Here is a 19,185-nt window from a genome sequence, read left to right on the forward strand (position 1 = left end):
AAGTTAATCCATATATTTCTCAGTTTTTATCAATTGCAAAGAAAGAAATTCTGGGGCTTAAAGAGATGATATTACCAAATCAACAACCGTGTGTATCAAATAATACAATATGTTTTTACAGTGGTTATATTTTTTCAAATTTGACAAAGGAAAATGAATAATCAAATTTTACTCTCAAGAAAGCCTGCTTTTAATTGGTTATTATTATTTAAATATTATATTATTTGGTTAATAAGCATGCATATTGGTAAAGTTTGCAATATACAATGATTTTGAAGAAAAAATGAATGGTTTACATAAATTAATACTTTGGTCAATAGCTTGGTAACATTCTCAGAGATTAGATTTTTGTCTTCATTTTATTTTTGATTCATTTATGGTTACATTTTTTAAAAAACTTTAATATATTCTCACATACATCCTCCCATGCCAAACATACAGAACTTATAAAACTGCCACCACATTATGTAATCTGTTTTTTCTTATCAACTATAATAAACTTCTTACCTTTTAAATGCTAATTGAAAAGATGTTTTGTGATAACTAGCTTTTCATTGTATAGGAGAACTACACTGTAATTTTATATATCTTCTATTTTTAAATGTGCAGATAGCTTTTCATTTCTTGATATTACAGGTTATATATAAACGTATTTTACATATGGTTTTGTAATATAAATCTTAGACCATATCTCTTAGAATTTTTTGGCATAAATTTTTATAATGAAATTACTTGGTAAAAAAAATATATAATATTTTTAGGGGAAAATTGCCATTGCATGATATACATGGGCATGCCTATTTTCCTAATCAAGAGAGGATATTTTTTAAAACTTTTGCATGTTTGGTAGTCAATAACAGTCTCTCACTGTTATCTTAATTTGAAATTTTTAGATTATGAGTAAGATTTACCAAACTTTTGTATTTATTGACCATCTATGTTTCACCTTTTGTAAATTGCTTGATAATGTCCTTTGCTCATTTTCCATTGATTTATATCAACTTAGATGATTAAATATTGTTTCATTTTTTTGTCACATGTTACAGATAAGTTTTTCTTTATTTTATTTGCCTTTTAATTCATAGTCTTAAGTACAGAACTCATAAATTATGAGTGGTGTAATTCATCATTATTTTTCTTTCCTTTTTTTTTTTTGTTTTTGTATTAGGAAGATGTTCTACATTCAGAAATAAGATATTTACTTGGGTTTTCTTCCAAATATTTTAAAACATCTTTATTGAGATATAATTCACATGCCATAATATCCACCCATTTAAAGTCTACAATTCAGAGGTTCTTTTAGATATTCGTCATCATGATCATTTAGAGAATACTTTTATCATCCCCCAAAAGAAATACTATACTCATTAGCAGTTATTCTCATCCTTTTCTTCGTCAACCCTTGGCAACCAGTAACCTATTTTTTATCTTTATCAATTTGTTTATTCTGACATTTCAGAATCATATAAATAGAATATATGACCTTTTATAAGGGTCTCTTTTATTTAACATAATGTTTTCAAGATTCATTCACATTGCAGCATGAGTCACTACTGTGCCATTCCTTGTTACTGCTAAATAATATTTCATTGTATGGACATACCGCATTTATTTAATCCATTCATCAGTTGATGGATATTTGGGTCTATTCTGTTTTTGCTGTTAACCTTCATGTATACATTTTTGTATGGGTATATACTTACATTTCTCTTAGGTCTGTATCTAGGAGTAGAACTGCTGGGCATATGATAACTCTATGTTTAACATTTTGAGGAACTGCTAGACTGTTTTACAAATTAGTGGCATCAGTTAACATTTCTACCAGTAATGTAAGAGAGTTCCAATTTCTCTGTATCCTCACCAATGTTTGTTACTATCTATCTTTTTATGATAGCCATTCCGGTGGGTGTGAGATAGTATCTCATTGTGATTTTGATTTCATTTCCCTAATAACTAATAGTGTTCGGTATCTTTTCATGAGTTTATTGGCTATTTGTCTATGTTCTTATATCTTCTTTGGAAAAAGGTCTACTCAAATCTTTTGCCAATTTTATAATTGTGTTGTTTTTTTAATCACTGAGTTATAAGAGTTTTTCATATATTTGGGATACTAGACCCTCCCTTATCAGGTATATGATTTGTAAATATTTTCTCCAGTACTGTGGGCTGTTGTTTTGCTTTCTTGATAGTGTCATTTTAATTTTGATGAGATCTAAATTATCTTCCTTTTTGGTTTTGTTTTGGTCACTTGTGCTTTTGGTGTCTTATCTAGAAACCATTGCCTAACTCAAAGTCACAAAAGATTTACTCTTATGTTTTCTTCCAACAGTTTTTCTGGTTTAGCTTTCATATTTAGGTCTATTATCCATTTGGAGTTCATTTTTGTATGTAATGTGAGGTAGAGATCCAACTTCGTTCTATTGCCTGTGGCTTTTTAGTTGTCCCAGCATGATTTATTTGAAAAGGCCACTTTTTTCCCCTTGAATAGTTTTTGTACCCTTGATGAGAATAAGTTGCGTGTAATATATGGATTCATTTGTGGACTCTCTTCTGTTAGATTAGTCTATATCTATTCTATGCCAGTTCCACACTGTCTTGATTACTGTAGTTTTGTAGTAAGTTTTGAAAATGGGAAATGTGAGTCTCCAACTTTGTTCTTTTTCAAGATTGTTTTGGCTATTCTGGGTCTCTTACATTTTCATATGAATGCTGTTTGGTTTTTAAAAAGTAGTTTTATATTTAAGTTTTGATTCATCTAGAATTTATTTTGGTTATTGGCTTGAAGTAGGTATCAAACTATAATTTTCCCCAAGTAATGAACCACTGTTCTCATACAGTTTATTAAATAATATATGCTTTCCTCACTGATTTCTAAATAAGATCCTTATCAAATACTAAAGTATTTAAATATGAATTTTTAACAAATTAAAAGGCTAGTCTTGCTTCATAAAGGTTTAATTTTATCCTATTATGCTGATTAGTGAACTCTTGCTGATACCAATACCTTGGAAATTAAAAGATTAAGTGTGTTTTGGAATGGTTTAATCATAAGAAAGATTTACTTTCTCTCTTTTTTCCCCTTCTTCCAGGAATGAAGTTGATGTATGTGCATGATGACTCAGAGACTCTTGCTGATGACTTTACAATCCAGTTGTCAGATGGGAAACATAAGATATTAAAAACCATTTCAGTAGAGATCACCCCAGTTAATGATGAGAGACCAATGCTGAGCAAGTAAGCTACCCGAAAAGAGTCCCTTTCAGATGTTCTAGAAAATTCTGTGGTCCGGAAGACTAGGTACAAATGTAATATGTGTCTTCCAGAGAGAAACAAGTCTTTGACAGTTCCTGTCTATCACAACTGTCCCACCTGCTCAGGCACCTAGAACTTTTGGTACAAATGGTAGTTAATGTAACAACTCCTTAGCAGTTGTTAGATTCACCCTTTAATTATTTGATTTTCCTCTAAAAATTCCAGTTAGCTTTAAATAATTAAGAATGACTCCACCTTCTATGTGGAATGAATAGTGTACTGAGTAAACACATGTGTATACACACACCAAAGTGTAATAGATGTATAGACTTAACTAAAGTGTGATAATATTAACTGCAGACAGTCCTCCCTGTGGATTTGACCAAACTTTTAACTAAGAGTGGCTGAGGGAAACATATAAAAGCCATTTCTTTCATCATCTTGGTATTTCATGATCCACCACTCCTCTGTGTTCCTTATGGATTGGTACTACCTTGCTACCTGATAGCAAAATGATCACTCATATGATCTTTTAAAAATTCTGAGCTAATATTAATTGCAAATCATCTCAGTGTCTCCCTTTGTAGTTGATCACCTTGATCAGAGAGGGCAGAGTCTTCCATCAGTTATATTTCTGTAGCTCCAGCTATTTCTCTTATTACTGGCAACTGTACATATCTATACGAGGGTAAACCTTGAGAAGGCCCAGCTCTCTGGTGCTAGGTGCAAAGATGTGTCTGCTTCTTGGGACCTCTTTGACTGCTTCATCTCTGTATTCAGTGGCACAGCAGTGAGAGGCATTGAGCAGACAGTCTGAGTTTTTATCAGGGAGCCAACAGCTTCCTGAAAGTGTGTAAACCCCCAAAGCCTCCTCTACTTTGCAGGAAAGAGGACACAAACAATTCCCTTCTGATCCTGCCATTTCTCATGGGCCACCAGTATGCGAAATACTGATGATAGTTTTTTGGAGGGTTGCATCACAGACATCAGTTCCACAAAAAAGATGCAGCAGGTTCTGCTTTCTGCTCTACTTTCTATTGTCTAGTTAGAATGTTGGACTGGTATGACCATGATTTGTAAAATGAAACTATGAAGAGTACTGCGGTATTAAGTAACCTCTTTCTGATGACCTCACTGTATCTAAGAGGAAGGGAGAGAAGTGCAAACTGGTGTCTATTAAGTGCTCACTCTGTGACAGACACTGTTTTGAATCCTTTTACAGATATTTCCTTAAATTTCCACTAAAATTATGAGAAATAAGTGTTGTTATCCTTACTGAGAACACTGAGACCAGACAGGTCACATAATGGGGCACTTACTCAACTCTGATCTCCTGTTTCTTGCTATGCTCTTGCTATTAAACTGCCTGACATAGTTTTATCTACAGAATCACCAAATCTCCTTTGCTCTGTTTCCAGATCCCCTCTTTTCTTTCTTTTCTTTTTTCGCTCTCTCCTATAGAGGGGAAGTTCTATTGCTTCTTCTTTTGTTTCCACGTGTGTCCTTGCGTAGATCACCTCTTGCCTCCTCCCAGAATGTGCTCCATGATTTTCTTCTCTTAGATCTCTAGTCCCTGCCTTCTCATTCCTTCTGTTAACAAGACGAGGGACATAGTTAGTGGTGAAGAGAGCAGATTCTGGAGCCAGACTGCCTTGGTTCAGCCGCTAACCAGTTGTGTGGCCTTGAAAATGTCACTTCACCTCTCTCTACCTTTTAATCAACTTATTTGTTAGTGGAGAGTATAACAGTATCCTCTTCATAGGGTCTTTGCAGGGATTAAATGAATTAAAATATGTAAAAGCACTTGAAAGACTGGCTAATATACAGAAAGCATTCCTAAGTGCTAGTTATTACCATTATTGACAGGTATTCTCATTCTAAAACCACAAAGATGACCCAGTTCCTCATTTATTTTAGTGCCAAACTATTTGGAGGAATAGCTTGTGCTTCATCCATTTCTGCCCAACCTCCCCCACTTTATTAAAACTACTCCCTTAAACATTACCTTTGACCTTCCTACTGAATTGAATGGTTCATCTTACCTTGCTGGTCCCTGTTAGATTTTGACACCATTTCTTTGGTATTCCTTTTGATGCTATGGTAGATGCTTTTGGTTCTCTGAGTCATGCTCCCTTAGTCCCCCCTCTGATTGTAATTGCTCTTGTGGAACACACCATGCACACTCTCAGGGTTCCATTACCAGTGCCTCAGTGCATCGCTCCCCTTCTTGTGTGGCTTAGGGCTTTCTCTGAAGTAGCAATGACCCATTTGGCTCATGTCCAGAAACAGCAGAAGACACTCTGATGGTAGCTCCCAACCTATGAGATAAATAAATGTCCTGCACTCCCATCCTTCAGAAGCACAATTTGAAGCATATTCTATATGATTCTTCAAAAGATCCCCAGCAGCATTGAGTGCCATAGTAGTAAAAGCACCTTTTGTTACCTTATTCCTTCTGCCTCTGTCTCGTTCCTCACTTCTCTCTCTTGCTTCCTGGGATCACTTCCCAAATAAATTACCTTCACCATAGTCCTTGTCCCATGGTCTCTTTCAACATAAGTCAGACTATGACATACTTTCTTCTCCTTTGGCCCCTCTGTTATCTCATTCTGACACTTTCCCTCCTCCCAGATTCCTTATCTTCTTCTTCACATTGGCTTCTTTCCTGTTTTGATTAATCTGGTTCTATTAATGGCACCACTAATCTCCATAGTCAACCAGTCAACTGCTTCATTAACCTTCTAGAGTAATGGGATTAGTATTCTCTAGGAGTGAGGTGGGTAAAAATCACCTTCTACTGCCAGGGAAGATGTCAGTCCTGGAGAGGCAATAAAGTCACCAGGTAAAAGAGGTTACAGCTGACGTGCCTGGGCTCTGACTTGTCAACAGGAGCATGGAAGGTTATTGGAATGCCAGTTGATGCTACTTAAATGTCCTTCATTATCTGCATCCCAAGGAAACTTCACCAGTTTTTATCAGAAACCAAAGCTGTCCAGTTAGACAGAGTTTGGCCATGTGTGGTGACCAAAACTGAAGGCTAGAAACCGGTGGAAAGAAATCCCTTCCCCACCTTGAGTAGACCAAGGAAAATGGCTCTATTGGCTGGGAAAGGAGTAGCAGCATAGAGGAACTGCAAAGTCATAGTAGCAGCATTTATGGTAGAAGCAGCAGCTACTCATCCCAGCTTTGTCGTCAGGATGCCAGGGGCAAACCTGGCAGCTGTAACACTTGGGAAAGATCAGTCACTGTGAAGAGAATGCTCGCTACCTAGAAGTGTTACCAGGGCAAGGAAGAATAATGTAGAGGGCCATGTATTGCCTAAGTATCTCCAGATTCATAATGGTATTTCATAAAGGGTACCAGGACACCAGTGGCTAAGCCATTGAATTTCTTTAAGTAAGTTTTTGTAAATTTAGAATGTAAATTAGAAGGTAAAATTAGAGTGATAATATCTTGCTTACTTATGGCATGGAGATATTGTAGCAAGCAAAATATTGGAAATGAAATCACTTTATGAAATAAATTACAACATAAAATGGTAAAGTTCAATGAATAGAAGCAATGAGAATTATTTACTCACACCATACTTGTTGGTAATTGTCTTTTAGACTTTCATGTGTAAAGTGAAATGAGAGAGCCTGTTTCATGTGTAAAGTGAAATGAGAGAGCCTGTTTCTCAAGTCCAACTCTTCATTTTCAGTAGTTTAGATAGGGATTAACATTCCCTAATTGTTGAAGAGTCAGAGCTGTAATAGTCATTGTGAGTGACCATCCTCTCAACCTAGACATCTTCCTTTTTACAGGAAGGCTGAAATTACAATGAAAATGGGTGAAACTCGAATTATTTCTAGTGCTGTTCTTTCAGCCATAGATAAAGACTCACCCAGGGAGAAGATTTACTATTTATTTGAAAGGCTTCCACAAAATGGGCAACTTCAACTTAAGGTTAGTAGCCTTTTTACTTTTACTTTTCAAAACTCATGTAGCAGGTATAAATTTTCTTGATACACTGACTTCTATAACTGAATCTATCCTCTAAATGCTGTATTTTGCCCAGAGGTAGAAAATTTAATTTTGTTAGTTTGAGGTGAATTCACACCATTCTAAATTTTCTTACTCAACTCAGGCCAAATTCGACCAATATTAGGGTTCTTTGTTGTTCCTGCTCCCCTGGGACTGTACCTAAATTTTTGGGAGAGGGGCTGGCGAGGGTAAAGCAAATTGTCTAATGGCTGATGAGAACCAGGAGATATCTTAATTATCACCAGATTTTTAAAAAATTTCTTTTTTTAAAGGATTATATTTATTTATTCATGAGAGATACACAGAGAGAGACACAGGCAGTGGGAGAGGGAGCCTAATGTGGGACTTGATCCCAGGACTCCGAGATCAAAACCTCAACCACTGAGGCACCCAGGCATCCCTTAAAATTTTTTTTCAAACAGACTTTGCAGAGCTGTTGTTGTGGATATTAACAATCTGATTTTCAAGTTTATATGGAGAGGCAAAATGCACAAAATAGTAAACAAAAAGGAGAAAAAAATTAAAGGAATAGGACTTACTATAAAGTCGCATTAATTTAGTTAGCGTGGATTTGGTGAAAGAACAGACAACTAAATCAGTGGAACAGAACAGAGAGCCCAGACGTAGACCGTTATAAAAATATAGACAACAGATCTTTGGCAAAAGAGCAGAGGCAATAGAATGGAGAAAAGATAGTCTTTTAACAAATGGTGCTCACCAGTCTGATTCAGACTGTGTGCATGATGCCCAAGGAATAGCCCAACACAAATTATAGATCAGTCACTTGAAAAGATCCCTTGAGTAATCCATCAAAATATTTGTTTGAATGATGGATTAAGGCTAGCAACAACAACCACCAACCATCCCCAATGTGATTATTTGACTGAATGCTTAACTTTTAATGTAATGGAGACAGTCCTAGAAGAGCAGCGAGGATTCATTCTGCCTGGAACAGCTTGATTGTCTTAGATCGTAGGCACCATAGAGAATCAGAGTGAAGAGCAATCACTGATTTAAATTGAGGTACAGCTGTGTCCTTATTTCATTTCAAAGGGTAATGAAGCAGAAATGCAGTGAGAGCTCACACATTTGGGTAGCATGGGAAGCGAAGTGTTTTGGGTATGTGAAAATCCAGATGGGTCCAGGTTCCCAGGATGGCACCACATAGTTCTGTCCCAGCTCCCTTGGGCTTTGCCAAATCTCTCCAAGACGATGAATCAGGATTCTAGGACTCCTGGACTTTCTCAAGGGTTCTTGTGTTCTTGTTGGCTTTCCTTATTTTGCTCCATCTTGAGTCTGACTCTTATTTTCTTCTCCTTTGGGGCTTGCAAATGATTTTGTTAAGTCAGAGCTGGCATTGGGAGTGCAAATGGGGAATTGCATGGAGATGAGAGATAGGAAAAGTTATCTTCTTTTGTATTTACTTTCTCAGAAAAGATTATTAAAGAAAAAAGTTAAATAGAATTGCAGGCTATGCAGTTTAAAACCCGAAAGAGACTGTTTTGAAAACTAAATCTGCAAATAGATCGTATGATAGAAACACATAATGACCTTAATTATTACAATGTAACTAACTTTTACTTACTGAGGCAGAAAATACCTCTGTACAAACATCAGATGAGCAGAAATTTTAAAGAGGTGGAAACTTTATAAAATAGGTCTAAAAGGAAGCGGTAACACAATGAGAGGAGGAGAGGGTGAAGCATTTTTGCCAGGAACTGGGAGTCTGGAATAATCTGTCAAAGGAAAGAAAAATAACACAAGGATTTAAATTTTTATTTTAGTCTCTTAAACCAAACAAGGAAAAATACAAGATAATATCGTAAATTTGTAAGATGACATTCTTCTTGAATTATGTCAAATGACTTTTATGAGCTCTTCTTAGGGAAAGCTATTGTATCTTCAGAGAAAAACAAGAAAAAATTATAAATCCGATAGAGATTTATCATTATTATAAAGAACTCTCAGTTGTCAGTTCCCCCTAGCATAAGAACCTTTTTAAATTGAGAACACCATAATTTCTGCACTGAGTTCAGTATATATTTTTTTAAGATTTTATTTATTTATTCATGGGAGACACACAGAGAGAGAGAGAGAGAGAGAGAGAGAGAGAGAGGCACAGAGACAGGCAGAGGGAGAAGCAGGCTCCATGCAGGGAGCCCGACGTGGGACTCGATCCCCGGTCTCCAGGATCACACCCTGGGCTGAAGGCGGCGCTAAACTGCTGAGCCACCCGGGCTGCCCCCAAGTTCAATATAGAATATATGGTTAGTCGATGTTAGCTGGTTTTTAGAAGATTCTGATAAAAAAATAATATGTGATATTTGTAGTTATTTTTTGCTGACTCAAGACATACAGAGAGGGAATGATTGGGATTTTGATCATTTTCTTTGAGCTTCAGTAAGGCTGGAAAAATGTGGCGGGAGCCTATACATCTGTTCTGTTTTTGTTTTATCTATTTCAGATAAGTCCAGTGATAAGCCAGTTTGAAAAAATAGTTTGATTAATTATATAATGATAGGAACTAAAAAAAAAAAGGAAACCCTCAAATGAAACATATTTAATTTTTAAAGAATCAATTTCAGCAGCTCGATTACCCACCTGCTCTCATTAATTGGAATATTTAATCAGCTATGATTGCTTATGATAAATACCTTGGAAGTAGCACTGCTGTTGAATTGCCACAGAACTGTCAAAAATCCTTTGGTGAAAGGTAGTTTTTTCCCCCAAGGTCTTAATTTGTTTCAATTTATTTCTTTGAAAGGAAAAAATATAAGGTAAAATGGCAAAAAAAAAAAAAAAAAAAAAAAAGCATCTGGAGTTTCCCTGAAATATCACTTATATTGGAGGTTTACAGGGGTATGGAAAATGTCCACTAACATAGCTTGGAAAGAAAAAACCGTGAGCAGCTGACTAACTCTGCCACCTTTCAGACAGGGAGGGACTGGGTCCCTCTCTACCCTGGCATGAAGTGCACTCAGGAAGAAGTGGATTTGAACTTGCTGAGATACACACACACCGGGGCAATGGATTCCCAGGACCAAGACAGCTTTACCTTCTACCTCTGGGATGGTGACAACAGATCACCGGCATTTGACTGTCACATCACCATCAAGGATATGGGAAAAGGTAAAATATCCCTCTCCAGGTTTATTGGGACTATGTTATATAACCAGAAGTGAGCTCATGTAAGCACTCAAAGGATTTCAACTAACTCCTTTCTTTCCTTCCTTCCTTCCTTCCTTCCTTCCTTCCTTCCTTCCTTCCTCCCTCTCTTTTTGCCTTTCTTCCTTCCATCCTTTGTACCTGAAATTCCATCATTTATGATTTGCTTCTCCCCACCTGTTCTTCCGGGAAGCTATAAGGTTCATGAGAATAGCCCATTCTATTTGTTGTTTTTAGTATTTCAGAAAGCCTATTAGAAATCCAGCCTTGCTCACAATGTGGCGGCACAGGCTGCTTTAAGAGTCAGGGATTTCTGCTCTAAGTAAAATTTTACCAAATCAATGTGATAACTAATTTTATTCACAGGAAGTGAAATATTACTCGAAAACGAAGTTTCAGAGGAAAAACTTTTCCAATATAATAATACAAGGAAATAAAAACATATTTTAAACTTTAAAAATCATAAAAAGGAAGGTGGTCATTAAAAAGGTTAAACCGTTGCTCTCTTCACTTTGAAAGCGCCAATACCAACTCTTCTAGGGACAAGAGAGAACACAAGGAGATACTAAGCTTCTCTTGAATTAGCAGACCCTTTGTATAGTAGGACTCAGGAACCTCAGTAGCGTATAAATGGTAGAAGGAGGAGGGTGAAAAAAAATACTGGGAAGGAAGCACAACCAACAGTTGGACAGTTGATGCCCAATTGTCACTGCCCCATAATTTTTCTTGGAGTTTATGTGAGGAAGGTATGTTCATTTCTTGTTCATCCATATGGTCCCCAAATCTCTATATTCCTAGGCCCATGCATATTCTTGAATCTTCAGTGCATCCCTGATTGACAGAATGCTTCCTTTTTCACCTTGCTGCCAGGAAGCTCAGAATGGCAGTACAACTCTTACATCAAGGGTGTCATAGAATTACAATTGTTTTGAATCTTTCTCTTTTTAATTTCAGTCAGCATGATAGATTTTGAGATGTTTATTTGGGGCTCTAAAATAACTATTTTATTATTTGCTTGTTTCTGGTTGTAAAATATCTTCCTTGAAGATGTCTAATAATAAGTGACCCTTAGAGAAGCTAATTATTACTATACCATACCTCTTACTTTCTGCAAAAGTAAGACTACTGTCGTTATCATCAACATATGTCCAGGCAGGGGCACCTGGGTGGCTCAGTGGTTGAGCATCTGCCTTCAGCTCAGGTCGTGATCCCGGGATCCTGGGATTGAGTCCCGCATGGGGCTCCCCGCGGGAAATCTGCTTCTCCCCTCTGCCTGTGTCTCTGCCTCTTTCTCTGCATCTCTCATGAATAATATATATATATATCCCCAGGCAAAATGTAATGCAAGTCCTATATTAGTGCAGACAGCTAATGTATTAGGATAGTCTGCCCTTGGCTAAGCACAGAACATTCACTGAAGTGGAGGAGATATCTGTTCTATATAGCCATCTTGGGATTTTTTCCAACTAGAGGTCCTTCATCTCTGACGGCCTTGGAGTCACTCCAGAAGTGAAACATAGAGGAAAATAAGAAGATGCCTGGCCTGGGCTTAGAGGCACCTGTCTTCTGCACATCCGGGTGGCTGAATCATAGTCCCAAGAGATATTAAGGGCGGCTGGGTAGTGGAAACTGTAGTGGTGTGCCCAGGAAGTGAGGTTGGTGAGCCCCTGGCCAGTCTCTGTGACAACTGACATGGGATTCTTTTCCAAAAGGATTTGTGAACACTTATATTAAACAGATACATTAACTGACTAGCATTTTCAGAAGTTCCAAATTCCTTCTTTGTTCCTTTTTTACATCATGGTTTATATCTATACAATGTTGAATTAAAAAAAAAAATCTAAAAAAAAATCTAAAAAAAAAATCTAAAAAAAATAAAAATAAAAAATAAAAAAAAAATCTTAGTGTGAATCTTCTCAGATTGTAGCATAATTTTATAACTGTCGATCATCTCTGAAGAAAACTACACTGAATAATTAAAGCATAATCCTAATATTGAGCATTTGGGTTATCTCCATTTGAGAGCAATTATGAATCAGGCCTTCTGATTGTTCCATGTCTTGTGATTTGCACACTGGCAAAAATGATGTGGAGCTCTTTGAGAGAAGCTTAAAAGGACATGGTTTGTAGTTGACCTTGAACCATACTCTGCTGTCACAGTGCTAAAAAACTGCATTGAGGGAAAGCCCAGATGCTCTTCCTCCCTCAGATCTATCTTCTGCTCCTGATGAAGCATTCTGTGGGTGATTTTGAATCCTCAGCTTTGTTCATTCCTCTTACTCCCTTGGTGTATTGACTCCCAGGAGGCAAGCCCCATCTGGGGCTCAGGTTTTGATTTAAAGTTAGGATGATCTTTGATTCTCCATTGCACTTAAGTTGGATAGCATTTTGAGTTAAAAGCACCAATAATCTACCAAAAAGACCAATTTGATCATCTGAAGCAGAGTTTCTCAGTCTTAGCACTATTGATATTTTGGGATAGATCCCAAATAGAATAGTTCATATTCTTTGTTGTAATGGACTTTCTTTTGCATTATAGAATGTTTAGAAGCATCTCTGGCCTCTAGCTATTAGAAGACTATAGGAACTCCCAGATAAAACCACCAAAAATGTCTCCAGACAATGCCAAATGTCCCCAGGGCACTAAAGTTGCCACTTATTGAGAACCACTGGTCTAGTGGTATCTCCTTGATATTTTATTTTTTTGTTTCCTCATGGGACTGAATGTCTTCTCAAATTTTATTGACAATTTGTATTTTTTAAATTTAGAAATAGCTCGGCATTTACTTCACACATATTTCCTCTTGGATATTTATTCTTTTTGCATTGATATTTAAGAGCTCTGATGTAGAGAAGCAACAAAATAATCTAGTGTAGATTATTAGTAGAAACTCAATATTGGAGTTATGATCATTTTTTAAATGAATGAGGCGAACAAAATTGGACTATAATTTTTAGTTTGTAAAACTGTGCCGTTAGTCCACACGTGACCCACTTCTTCTTCACTCACTTAAGCAATTCATACACTCATTCATTTACTGTCTTTTAAATACATAATACACACCTGTGCCACCACCATACAATTCAAGGACTGGAATGTTGACAGTAATAAACATCTACCTCTGTGCTCTTCCCATCCTTCAGAGAGAACCATCATCCTGAATTTTGTGTTCATATTCTTACTCTTGTTTATTATTTTCTGGGACTTGCTCAGGCAAAGAGCAAAAGTTAACAAGCTGCATCTGTGTTGCTGCATATAGTTCTCGTTCACTTTGCTGCCATATAAAATTCAGTTGGACCACAGTTTGTTTATGTATTTACCTTTAGGGTTGTCTCCAGCATTTTCAATTACAGTAGTGCTGTAGTGACCATTCTGGTACCCATCTCCTGGGCGTCACTGTATGTTTCTCTCTAGCACACAGCTGGAGTGGAATCTCGGGGTCAAGAAGTGTGTAGAATATTCTACTCTTTATAGAATAATGCCAAATCATGTGCCAGTTTACATTCCTACCAGAATTGTATGTGAGATTCTACATCCTCTTCAACACTTGTTGTCATCAGATGCTAATTTTTTGCAGATCAGAGAGTTATGAGATGGTTATAACTTCTTGCCATCTTGATTTGTGTTTCCACTGATTATTAATAATATTGAGCATCTTTTTGGATTTTTATTGGCCATATGTGTTTCCCCCGCTGTGTCATAACTGGTTCTGTGTTTTGCCTAATTCTTTTATTAGCCGTAACTATATAAACCTTTCTATAGCATATTAGTTTTTATTTCTGCAGTTTTGCCTTTGTTTTTTTTTATCTATATCTATATCATTTTTTTTAAATTTGGGTCTTGACCACAAGTTCTTCTGCTATACAGGTGATATTGTCATCCTTGTGAAACCACTGGTGGTGTCTAAAGGTGATCGAGGTTTCTTGACGACCACCACTCTCCTTGCTGTGGATGGAACAGACAAACCCGAGGAACTACTCTATGTCATCACCTCCCCTCCGCGGTATGGCCAGGTCCAGTATGTCCGCTATCCTGGAGTTCCCATTACAAGCTTCAGCCAAATGGACATAGCAGGACAGACAGTCTGCTATGTACATAAGAGTAAGGCAGCTGTCTCCCGTGACACCTTCAGGTGAGCTCCAAAGAAACTTTTCAGAACCCCCTTCCCTGGATTAATGCTTAGATAGATAAAAGGTGGCAGAAAATGAGTTCTTTTCCAACTCTGATATAGGAATGATCTAATACTGCCTAGATGTATGAAAGGTGGAGGTGTACAATTAATTGGACAACAGCAAAGCAATAAATTAGAGCCTGTTGTTTAAAAATAGAGCATATCTAAATGCCAGCTGTTCTAGGGGGAGGAATATAAACACCTGAGAGTCCCAGCTAAGGAGAGACGTAGAAAACTAACTCACTGCTTTTTGGGGGATATCTTTATCTGTCTGAGGAAAGGTATTTAGTAGTAAACATTTGGCACAAACAGACACTGCCTTTTGACACAACATATTCCAGGAACTATATCATAAATCATGTTGTCATAAAGTGGATCATGTTTCCCCATAGAAACAATGTTATAATTGGAGGCTGTGTACCTGTTTATGAATTCTGTATCAAATAAATCATTAGGATGAATAACAATCTGGTGAGAAGACAAAGGTATGACATTAATGAAAGTCTGCATTCATTTAAAATTCTGAAATCTGTTTCCAGTCATAAAAAGCAAGACGAACTTTAGAGGAGCTACCAACCATTTAGCAATTCTTAAAGCTGGCTGATCTTGAGGTCTTTAATAGAAATCCAGATCCCCAGGGCTGGGATACGAATCTTGGAGGGGCCCTAAATGGCTCTATTGGTTGAACATCCAACTCTTATTTCAGCTCAGGTCATGATCTCAGGTTTGTGAGATAGAGCCTCGTATTGGGCTCCACACTGGGCATGGAACCTGTTTAAGATTCTCTCTCCCGATCTCCCTCTGCCATGCCCTCACTCCCACCCGGCTTGTGCTTGCTCACTCTCTCTCTGTCAGAAAAATAAAAATAATCTAAGAAATCTCAGTTGGACTAGCCCTTGGGAGAATCATCGTACATCACAGTCCTGTATTTTACCAATTAACATGGAGGCCCTGAGACCATTGGTTCATTTGCCATATTTGAAGAGCTTCTGACTCCCAGTACCATTTTCACCATGTCAGAATACAACTTCCAATGGAGTTCCGGCTGGCTCAGCCAGAAGAGCGTGCAACTCTTGATCTTGGGGTCATGAGTTTGAACCCCATGTTAGGTATAGAGATTACTTACAAATAAAATCTTAAAAAAGAATATAACCTTCAAAAGAGCACTATAAACTAATGTAGATGCAGAATGCTCCTCTATTATTTTTTGGGTTCCCAAGAATTATCAAGTGCACTGACACACTCATGTTCAAATACCATTCTCCTCTATCCTACATCTTATCTCTCTAAATTCAGTATGTCTGCCGTGATAAACATTACTTAAATGTCAGCAAAGATGATTTTGCTTGCCTTATGGAATTATGATTTGGAAAGATGATTGGGACCATCAACTGTTAAAAAATTGAGAGGAAGTTTGAACTAATATATTCTTTTTTTTTCTCTTGACAAATGTCCTTAACAAGTAGATAATCATTTGATCAATATCTAAATAACAATTCAGTGCTTGATAATGCTGGGCATTAACTAAAATGTCAGATGTGTGGATTCCTTTTCATGCTGATTCTTTTGCTCCAGAAGTGGTCCAGTATAGTTGTTAAGACACAGGCTTGGGGTCAATTACCATCTCCAATACTTACCATTCTGTGGTCAAATCACACATCCTCCTGTGCTCTTGTGTCCTCTTTGTGGAAAGAAATGATGCTCACAATACTTACTTGTTTCACAGGGTGGTGAGAAGTTTGAATGAGTTTATGCATGTACTTATAAAAAATATGTGGTACATACGAAGAATGAGATAAATAAGTGTTAGCTGCTCTTTTTACTACTATTATTGTTGTAATATTGTTCCTATTATTATTGATTATATTCTTTCCTTGGCCCCTTTTTTTCTGCCACTGTTTATAATACCAAGATTAATCTTGAAGGAGAAAAGAAATTACAAAGAAGACTGATGATCTTTTTTCCTAGTTACTTATGAAGGTTGGGTGCTTCTTGGCTTAATACATCTATATCAGATTCAGGGCTTTTGATTTTACACCCATTTCTGGAACTGCTTGCTCCTGTCCATTCCCACTTTCCCCAGTCAATGCCCAACAGAGAGACTGCTGAAGATGTTAATGACTGTTTGGAGAAACCAGTGACCCTACTAGAGAAGTCAATCAATGAATGCATATAGATGTTCAGAAATCAAGCTTACAAATTAATCAGATGGGGATGATGTGCAGAGAATGAAATACAGAATTTCTGTATGTGAGGATTGATGATACTCTAAAAATTTTCTAATCCACATGCATAGAATACTAGATGACATTTTAGAAATCATTTATCCTAGGAATTTTTAATTTTTATTTATTATTTTTTAGAGGGAGGAGGGGCAGAGGGAGAGAGTGAGAGAGAGAATCGTAAGTAGGCTCCACACCCAGTGCAGAGCCTGACATGGGGATTGACCCCACAACCCTGAGATCATGACCTGAGCTGAAACCAAGAGTCGGATGCTTAACTGACTGAGCCACCCAGGCACCCCAAGAGTTTTTATTTGAATTTTTAAAATATTTAGATCTTCTAGAGATTTACTGGGAAGACTGATAAAAATATATTCTTGATTCTCACTCCAGAGGTGACTTTGTAAGTCCAGTCTTGGGTCAGAGATCTGTATTTTTCAAAGTTTTCTAGGGGATTCTGCTGCAGTCAGGACTAGTAATCACTGGGCTGGTCCAATCTATTGTTCCAAATACATTCAAAGGCGCTTTGAGGATTTACAGAAGCCCTCTTGGGGCCTCCTGGAGACACCACACAAAGAAGCTGAATTGGTGAGGCTCTGAGATCTTCATCCCAACTTACTGATAGAGCTGTTTTGTTTTGTTTTGTTTTGTTTTGTTTTGTTTGTTTTGCACACTAGGTTCCTGGACAGGGTTTTCTTTTAGCAAAAAGGCTGTGGCTCTATTTCCCAAAGTGAGTAATTTGTACCACCAGTGATACAAAGATGCAAAATGATGTGGGTTTGGGAGAAAGCAGTGAATGACAGGGAATCCAGAGTGAGAACTACTCCATTGTAGTTCTGTCAATCCTCCTGATTATTTCAAGAAAGGAGTCTCAGGCTGGGGCTCATGTGTTCTTAGTAGCTTTTCAGTATTCTTTTCCTATTTTTTAGCAGACAGCCGTGGGTTCCAGGCCATTGGGCCACAATACCTAGCTAGAATTAAAAACATTATTTACTTGTATTTATTTTTGTAGTATTTATGGTGATTAAGTTTTTAGTAGTAAAAAATTTCAGCTTTTCCAGCTAAAAGATTTCCTTTTAAATACATTTCTTTAAGTACAAGAGTGAGTTGATCTAAAGCAAAATAGTAAGTCATAAGGGTACAGGTAGTACAGAAATATGGCAAAAATTATAAAGGTGTTCTTTGAATGACTCAAGTAGGAAACAAGGGTCGAAAAACATTGGTTTAGTCTCATGCCTTCAATTTATGCATAGGAAAGCAAGTATTGCTTGAATACCTGCAATGCATCAGGCGGTGTACTAGGCTTTTTTTTTTTTTTTTTTTGTCCATCATTTTCCTTAAGCCTTACGCCACTACCTTGAGAGAAACGATTTGTTCCCGCTTTATGCATGAGAAAACCAAGGTTCAAAGAGGCACAGAAAGTTGTCTAAATTTATGTAACTTAGTATTAGAGCTGAATTGGAGAAAAGATCTCCTTTTTAAGAGATTTTTCCATTGCACCAAAAATTCATGGTGAATATGCACCTGTGGGAAGAAACCTCCTCAATGTGTCCTTCTGATGTTTGGCCAGCAGTTTTACATATTTATAATGGAAGAGCCTAACATCTACCCAAGACCCTTGTTTTAATCTTGTCATTTCGCAAACCCAATCATGGGCTGCTGTGTTGTTTGTCAAGCGGAGCTAAACCAAAGCTGAAAGTCTGTTTTAATGAAAGTGAGATGGTGGTGCTTTTTAAAAATTAAATCTATGCAACCAATCTAATCACCTAAATTTATGTTGCTTGCTGTTAAATCTGGCAAGGAATTTGGCTGGGTAGAAGAGATAAATTCTATGACAGAGGATTTTTCCCCCTTCTCTTTTTAATGTAAGATATGGCAGCATTAATTAAACTGGGAAGTTTAATGGTCAGATTTTACCTTCTGCAAAAATATTTTGTGAATCATAAATTTCTCCTGCATTGTTTGGTGCTGCTGGCCTGGAAGAAAGATTTGGCAGCACATTCTAGGACAGATGACACCAAGTGATTAGCAAGCTGACTTCAGCTGCTGGCAGCCGGGTACTAAAAGAACATGCTAATGTCCTCCATTTTGACATGCTGGCTGGACTTTTTTTTTTTTTCTGAGGAACTGGCTCTATTTATGATTCCATTTTTATCTTTTAAATGCCATGACAGATGGCAGATTCTTCAGCCAACTCTATTGCCAGGAAATGCAGAAAGCCTGAAAGCACCATGGTAATGGTGAAATCAGACCAGGCAGGCACCCCAGACAAATCTAAGAGTCATTCCCCAAATTTCAGGAGAACACTGCTCATCCTGGATGAGGGTCTTTTCAGTGGGGTATGGGGGGCA

The 19,185-nt window shown here is 37.2% G+C and overlaps 1 protein-coding gene across 15 annotated transcripts in view; it reads left to right on the forward strand.

The window, feature by feature from the left end:
• Positions 1–19,185, forward strand: part of FREM1 (FRAS1 related extracellular matrix 1) — a 167,416-nt gene that overhangs the window by 99,002 nt on the left and 49,229 nt on the right. For 9 of the 15 annotated variants that reach the window (XR_011995551.1, XR_011995550.1, XR_011995552.1 and 6 more), the window contains 4 exons: positions 3,090–3,234; positions 7,056–7,197; positions 10,209–10,404; positions 14,309–14,573. Coding sequence is in view for 6 of the 15 variants with exons in the window: in XM_072728241.1 (XP_072584342.1) it covers positions 3,090–3,234; positions 7,056–7,197; positions 10,209–10,404; positions 14,309–14,573 (748 nt within the window). In the remaining 9 variants the exon portion in view is untranslated. Of the gene's footprint in view, positions 1–3,089; positions 3,235–7,055; positions 7,198–10,208; positions 10,405–14,308; positions 14,574–19,185 lie in introns of those variants that run through there. The other 6 variants (XR_011995553.1, XR_011995555.1, XR_011995554.1 and 3 more) reach the window with 3 other exon arrangements.

This window comes from Vulpes vulpes, chromosome 12, assembly GCF_048418805.1.
Source record: "Vulpes vulpes isolate BD-2025 chromosome 12, VulVul3, whole genome shotgun sequence".
NCBI lineage: Eukaryota > Metazoa > Chordata > Mammalia > Carnivora > Canidae > Vulpes > Vulpes vulpes.